This window comes from Nannospalax galili, unplaced genomic scaffold (genome assembly GCF_000622305.1).
Source record: "Nannospalax galili isolate Female #2095 unplaced genomic scaffold, S.galili_v1.0 scaffold283, whole genome shotgun sequence".
Taxonomy (NCBI): Eukaryota; Metazoa; Chordata; class Mammalia; order Rodentia; family Spalacidae; genus Nannospalax; species Nannospalax galili.
Window position 1 is genome coordinate 2075513 of NW_008350535.1, and position 8063 is coordinate 2083575.

Below are 8063 nucleotides of genomic sequence, written 5' to 3' on the forward strand. Positions count from 1 at the left end.
AACTGAAATAGAACATTTTGCCTATCCTGAACACCGCCTACTTTTTAAATTATTTAATAAACATAACAGTACAGTAACTATACAGATTTACTGTTTCTAAGATATTAGGCCCAATTTGGAGACAACTTCAAAGTATAGAAAGGTACACATATGCAAATACTATGCCATTTCATCTAAGAGATTCCAACATCCTCAAATTTTATGTCTGTAGGGTTCTGGGACCTAATCCTTTTTGAACTGAGGGATACCTGTATTATATCTTCTTGAATTTCTTTTAGGGTATTCCACTGATGCTCCACAATAAATTATCAGTAAATAATTTGTAAAATCTTGAGCATAGTCCTTCATACATAAGTATACCTACTAAATTGTAACATTATCACCTGAAGCCAGAAGGCTTCACATTGAAGATCCAGGCAGATAGAAAGTTTTGATCTCTTCTTCAATCCTAAGAACTTTGCACTTGATCTTTTCACAATCAGACTAAAAGCTACCCACATTAAGTTACTTTTTAGGGTTATCCCATCTTTTCTATGAAGCAAAGTCAAGTAAGATACAGACAGTGCTGTAATATCAATAGCAAAGTTCTTTCACCAATGCGTCGTCTTTGAGTACACTGGAGAAAGAAAAATGGAATAGTTATGTTATTTTTCCCGATGGAAATGGAAATGTGCTTTCATTTACCATTAGGAGTATTTTTCCAAGAGTTCCTGTTTCGAGATTCGCATGTACAGAAAGCAGCACTCTATACGCATTTCCCCCTGTCCCTTAAACACAGCTTCAACCCAAGCCTAGAGCAGAATAGCCAGATCCCCAACAGCAGGAAACTTGAGGCAGAGAAACGGCGGACTTAGGACCTCGCGGAAGCCAAGTTCTCGAAGCTCCCGCTAGGAGCCGTCGCGCCACGTGGCGTCACACGTCCTCCCGGAAGTGCCGTGAGTGACGCCGGAGGCGTGTCTCCAGGTCCCTCCGCGTGGAGTTACCTGAGAAACGCGGGAGTTTTGGCTGTCGTCGGCGCGGAGAGTGGCTCGTCTTCGGCGGAGTGCCACGAGTCGCGGGCGTCGGAGCGCGGGGCCGAAGAGGCGCCGCCATGGAGGTGGGGGAGGCCGCTGCCCAGTTGCAGACGCTCAAGTTCAGCGGCACCGGCCTCGGGGTCGGCCCTGGGCCCGCCGCGTCCGCGCCGGCACCGCAGCCGCCTGAGGAGGGCCGGGACATCGAGCCGGCCGTGGAGGCCCCGCCGCAGCCAGGCCCGAGCACGCACGCAGGTGGGAGCCCCGAGCGGCCGCCGAGAGAGGACTGCGTCACCGGCCCGGGTACCGCGCAGCCGCCGCAGGCCCCGCAGGCCCCGCAGGCCCCGCAGGCCTCGGACTCCTCAGACTCGGACTCGGATTCAGACAGGTGGAGTGTCTGCGGCCCCGGAGCTGCAGGACCGGAGGGGGGATCTGGGTTCTGCGTTCGGAGGATGCGTCTGGGCCTTGCCTCAGTGCGCACGCGTGCTCGCCGAGCCCCGACCTCGCTATCCCCACCTTCCCTGTCTCCGCGCAGTACTTGTTTCCTAAACTTGGTAGTCGGAAAGGTTGCACCTTAAGGTAGCATTTGTACGGTGTAGAAATAAGCCTTACAGTGCAGAAAATCTGAAGTTACTAATTTATTTCCATAGCAACTTGGTTTTTCTTGTACCTTTATGGTTACAACTTTTGAGTTTTGTTGCAGGCCACAGTTGCTACTTTTCCATTGACTCCGGTGTGTAGGTTATTCATTTATTTATTTAGATCCGGAAAAGGATTATTTTGTTTCAAACTTGACTCCTTCCCCCACCCCCAGAAGTGTGCCATGTAACCAGGCTGGCCTCAAACTGGCCAATACGGATGACACTGGACTCCCGATGCCCAGATCCTCCTGCCTCCACATCTCAAGTGCAGGGATTACAGACACACCCCTGCTTCGCTCAAGTGCAGGCATTGCGCGCGCGCGCGAACACACACAGACACACACTATGCTCCTCTCACAGTTGGTTCTTTCCAGTTAATGTTAATTCCTAGGATCCTGGTAAGGAGCACGAGTCCATGAAATTAAATTAGCTGAATTGGGGCTGTATGTTTATTAGACCCTCTCCCCTGTGTCCTTTCATTGTGGAAGAAGATCCAGCATACAGAATATTACGAAAATACACTGAACATTCAGATATTTGAGGAAATTGTTTGTGATCGAGGGAATAGGACTGAACAGGTGAGCAATATAGAGAAACGAGATGTGAACTTGGTGGGAAAGTCATTATTATGAGTGGCAGTGGGCATGGTTTCTAGTAGAGGAAGAAGGCATGCCTACACGGGGAAGGGGACTAAGCCAGTTGTAAACAAAGCTTGGTTTCTTGGCACTTCTAGATTATAGTCATCATGTGTAAATTCAGAGCTACGTTGCTGGGAAAGTGGTGGAAGTCGTAGAGAGCTCTGGAGCCAGGCTTTGGAGGGAAACATGGGGTGTGACGCAGTAAAACAGCTCAGCGTCGAGAAATGACTTCTGACCCTTTGTGGCAGAGGGTACCAAATATTTGAAAAAGTGAGAAATGGTATAGCTTTTTGCCTGTGAATTCAAGTAAATGTTGTATGACTTTTTCTGGGGAGGAGTGAACATCTTTTGGCTCCAGGTAGTAACAGGCAAAGAAACAGTTCCACCTGTCTAGCTTAGTGAACCAGTGAGTTATTGGGATCCTTTACAGGAACATAAGTTACTTAAAGGCATCTGTGTCATTGAAAAACCTGCCCAGCAGTGATGACAAAAACTGTATCCCTGGCGAACTTGTAGGCAGCTCCACCAGAGTCCTCTCCCCAGCAGCTGTTTACTACTGTCATAACCTGGGGTCCTAGACTTTGGAATCTTGAACCTTGTGAATCTTTTTAAAAACTATTTTATTTATTTATTGTCTTTTTGAGATGGGGTCTCCCTGTAGCCCCAGCTGTCCTGGAACTCACTATGTAGACCGGGTTGGGGCCTTGTACTCACAGAAATCCGCCTGCCTCTGCCTCCCAAGTGCTGGGACTACAGGTGTGCACTATCATGCCTGGCTATTTTATTATTTTTTATGTGTACAAATCTATTGCCATTGCCTGTGTGTGTGTAAACCCCCCCCCCCCAACCGTGGCCGTGTCATGCAAACCTCGTGGAGGTCAGAAGAGGGCATTGGATCCCCTGGAACTGGAATCACAGACGGTTGTTAGCCACCATGTTGGGTGCTGGGAATTGAGTCCTGGTCCTCTGTAAGAGCAGTCAGTATTGCTCTTAACCACTGAGCCATCTCTGCAGCTCTGAGCCTTGTGAATCTTGAGCTTTGTAAGTTTCTTAGCTTCCTGAGTCTTAATAAGCCTCTGTCTTCTCTTTAGGAGGGAATGTTTCAATTTGGAGGAAATAGGTATATAACCTCTATACAGTTGTTTTTTTAAGGAATTTTCAACAGCCTCTAGGAGCAGTTTGAAAAGTACTCTGAGAGGTAAGGTGTCAGAGAAAGTAGTGTGTGAGTTAAGCCTTGAAAGAGGAATTGAGTTATTCTGGACTGAGGATATTTCAAGCAAAGAAAATAGCATAAATACATTATAATAAAAATGCCACGGAATTTGTAAAGTTTATATGATAGGAGCTTGTGTGCTAGATATGGTCTCTGTGTAAGAAGTAGTAGGAGATAGGATCTGAAGCATATAGGACCCGCATTTCAGAGAGCTCTAAGACCAATATGCCAAAGTTCATGGCTTTTTATCTTGTACACAGTATAGGTTTTTGGAAAAATTTTCAAACCTTTTCTGTATGTTTGAATACTAATAAAACGTAGAGAAGTACCTAAATAGACCATCCTGATTTAACAGGTATCCATATTTTGAAACTGTTAAACGTTTTTGAACTATTTTGAACTCATTTGCAGATAGGACACCTAAATATTTCAACACAACATTCTTTTTTGAGACATGTTCTTATTTGGTCAAAGGTGACTTTGGCTTTCTACGATCTGCTTCTGAGAGAGTCGGGATTTCAGGCATGCACCACCGTGTTTGGAAAGTGGACATTCCCTTATAGACACAACACTACCAAAATCACAAATACTGGTTTATATAAAATGATTCTCACCTATTTTCCAGTCATACATGGTTGTTTTAAAGCAAGAGCTCATGATGATGGGAGGCCGCAAGAGGTGAACACAACAGCAATGGGATGAAGAGTAATGTAGGACATGTTTGGCATTGGATGTACACTATTGAAGCAAAGATGAGAAATGATGTCCTGAAGTGGTAGAAAAAGGTGAAGTGGGAAGGACTAAGAGATTGAACTCTAGCACTGACCTAGAAATGAGGTAGCCTTAATCTAATTCCAGGGTCTTGCCTACCATGACTGAATTGTAGATTAAGCAATGAAATAAACACAGAAGCTCAGGGGAAGATTCTGATTCAGTAAGAAGAATGAATTATCTTGTTTTTAATGTATTGGAGGTATGAGGTGTGTGTAGGTGGTTCAAACAGTTGTGATTGGTCTGCAGCTAGGTGTTGGAGTGCAGAATAGTAATGCAAAGCTGAAGATGGAGGAATTTATCTGTTCATAGATGATTGAAATTATTGGAGTAACTGTCATATCCAGAGAGTATAGAGGGGAGGAAGTGACTGGATAGAACCCTTCAAAACCTGCTGAAGTAGTGGAGCCAGTTGGGCCAAGAGTCAAAAGAGTTTGCACAGTAGAGTGGTCAGCATAGCACTTTGAGGAATTCCAAGTTGAAAATGGCGAAGAAACTTGAGAATTAAGTAGTCTTCTTGGTGACTAAGACGTGCTTTGTCTGGAGTTATCATTAGTCAGTGATGGTCACATGCTTACTGTATTCAGACAGATGTATGTCATGTGACATTGTTGGCACCAAGAGCGCCCAGGCTTTATATTTCTGTAAAGACGTATGTCCAGTGCCACAAATGGCCTTCCACACAGTTGCCCTTCATCTCACTGCTGTTATTTTCTCCTTGTGACCTTCCATCCTCATGAGCTCATGATCTTGAAATGGGGATATTTGAAAATGGACAAAAGACTAGTTTCCCAACAACATAACCTGTTTCAAATGTTAGTTTTTTAATTAGACCAGCAATAGACACAAGATAAAGTAAATTTTTCCACTTGAAAAAATTTTATTTCAGTACATTATAACATTATCTGACCAAGGTTTCAATTTTTTCTTTACAGTGAAACAGATTCAGATAGTTCAAGCTCCTCCTCCTCTTCATCATCTTCCTCATCATCTTCCTCTTCCTCTTGTGTATCACTTCCTCCTGTGTTGTCAGATGGAGAAGATGATTTACAAATTGAGAAGGAAAATAAGAATTTTCCTCTTAAAACAAAAGATGAGTTACTTCTTAACGTAAGTACTTAGATTTAAGTTGAATTTTCATGTTTTAAATATACTAACGTGTTACGTTGATACTATTTTACTCTATAAACTTTATGCCTTTTCTCAATTTATTGCATATACTTTTGTCATGCTTTGACTTTCTTTTATAAGATAGTGATTTGGATAATTTCTAAGTTTGCTTCCAACCCTGACAACAACTTAATTACTGATAATTTTGCTACGGTATGAACCTCACTTTGGTGACAGAAAAATGTTTAGAAGACTATCTGGGCTGGGGATATAGGTCATTCAGTTTTAGAGCACTTGTTTGGCATGCATGGATCCTGTGGCCCTGGGTTCAGATACCAGCACTGCTCCAAACAGGAAATGATCCTTCTGTAGTTTTACAGCCTTCTTTCTATTGTTTTTGTACTGAAGTTTCTTCAGTAGCAGTCAAAACCTTTTCAGTTGCTTGCTTTTAAATTACTTTATTTATTATTTTTATTTTATGAGTATATTGCCTGCATGTATATAAGTGTTGTGCAGTGCCCAGGAAGGTCAGAAGAGGGTGATGGATTCCTCTGAAACTGGGGTTATAGACAGTTGTTAGCTGCCATGTGGGTGCTGGGACTCGAACCCCAGTCCTCTGCAAGAGCAACCAGTGCTCTTATCTACTGAGCCATCTCTCCAGCCCCAGTTGATTGCTTTTAAAGAAGTAGAATCCAAAATTCATTTGGTTTAATGAGTTTTAAGCATTTTAGGATTCCTAGTCACTTGAAACCTTAATTTTTTTTTTTTTTTTTTGAAAGCTTTCAGCTAGAGAACGCTTGTCTATATGGAATAGTGCATATTGGGTTTGTTGGCAAAGTTAATGCTTGTGAGGCATTTTCTCTTAAGCTGTGTAAACTGTCCTAGCAGAATGATGGCAAGTTTGGTTGAAGCTTGTGACTCAAGAGAAAAGTCTGAGAACTTCAGACTCAGCTAAGTCACTACATGCTTTTCTTGCAGTCTATGGATTTTAGTTATTAAAGCTTTTTAAAAGTTGAGTAGTCTCCAGGGGCTGGAGAGATGGCTCACCAGTTAAGAACACTGAATGTTCTTGCAGAAGACCCAGGTTCGAAGCCCATCATCCACATGGCAGCTAACAGCTGTTTGTAACTCCAGTTCTAGGGGGATCCGACGCCCTCTTCTGACCTCTGTGGGCATTGCATGACATGGGAGCACTTCTATACATGCAGGCAATACACACATATACCTAAAATAAAAATAATAAATAAAATATTTTGAAAAGTTGAGTAGTCTCTTCTCATAATTAATAAAGACTAAATGAGCTAGTTTAATAGATTTGGAAAAGAGAGAATTAAAAAGTTAGAGACATAGTTGACTGAATTCTACCAATATTTTTTCTGCTCAGTCAGAAATGTTGTCTCAGTTGTGCTTGATGCATTGAGGATCTTGGGCTTGTGTGCTGTGGTTTATGTTTTCATGCTGCATACATGTTAATAGCTCATGATGGTCTGATGCAAGTAAAAGCTCCCAATCTAGAATTGTTTTCTGAATGTATTGGGAGGATTGTTTGGTGTCTTTTACCTGTATCTTGATGATCATCTTTCAAAAGTTCTCAGTATAAGAGCCAATAAATAGTATATTTATAGAGTTTTATTAATCTTATTAGTTTTGAATTTCTTACCTTGGGAATCCCTTGAAATTTAATGCAAACTCTTGCCTTTTAAAAATACTCATACTTTCACTAGACTTTCACAGGGCCACACTGGCTAGGGACCACATTCCTTGAAGACCAAGTTCATAGCAGGTCTTTGCATTTTCCCTGGTACTCTGAGAGTAGATTTAAAGTCAAAAGCAATAGTGATTTTAGAATGAATGTATAAGTAGGTATCTTTCCTCCATTTGTGTTTTTGTTTAAGAAATGATTGTGGCAAACCTGCCATATGCCAGATGCTTTAAACAAAAGCAATCCTGGTCCTACCTTCATAATACTTAGTGGAAAGAGACAGTAAACAGTATAGAGACAGATTTAATTTAGGAGTGTAAAGAAAAAGTTGAGAACAGGTTGAAGCTAGTGAAATGAGTGTTCTCTTTGCTTGGGCATGCGTCTCCTAGTCATTCCTATTTGCATAGGCAAGTATGTAGGAGGTAAGGGTGTGGGGAGAAAGTGAAAGCTTGAAAAGCACAGGGCTCCTGTGAGAGAGATAGAGGGAGTGCCCAAAAGCCAGTGACAGGAAGGGATTGTGAATGTGTATTTTGAGTAGGGTGGGGCTTGTGTCTCACTGTGCTGTATAAAGCACATGGGTGGGTTTTCTGACACAAGAAAGGCAGGCTTTCATTCTTTCCAGAAGGGATGCTGAGCAGTTGGAATATCAGTGTTATTCTTTGGAGGTAAATATTTGAAAGTAATTATGATGCCTGACTTAGGACTCAGTATTGTGAGGAGCACATACTTAGATTAACTCGAGACAACAGAGGGATTTTAAAGTTGGTTTTGAAAGCCACGGGAACTAAGGCAGCTGTTGGGTCATACCGGTTCTTTCATGTGCCCCTTGGATGTTCTCATATCTCATAGTCCATTGAGTATCAGGTCATTCTGTCTTTAGGAACTGGCTTCCTCTCTGCACCTCTAGATCGAGCTTTTTTGTTTTAGCTTTCCTGATTTCTGTGTCTGTAAATACAACTTTTTTTTTTTTTTTTTTTT

General features: G+C 42.3%; 1 protein-coding gene across 1 annotated transcript in view; it reads left to right on the forward strand.

Annotated features, from left to right (window-relative positions):
• The first annotated feature begins 747 nt into the window (after positions 1-747).
• Positions 748-8063, forward strand: part of Naf1 (nuclear assembly factor 1 ribonucleoprotein) — a 37111-nt gene continuing 29795 nt past the window's right edge. The window contains exons 1-2 of the mRNA XM_017801867.2: positions 748-1398; positions 5209-5383. Coding sequence (XP_017657356.1) covers positions 1091-1398; positions 5209-5383 — 483 coding nt within the window. The 5' untranslated portion in view covers positions 748-1090. The remainder of the gene's footprint in view (positions 1399-5208; positions 5384-8063) is intronic.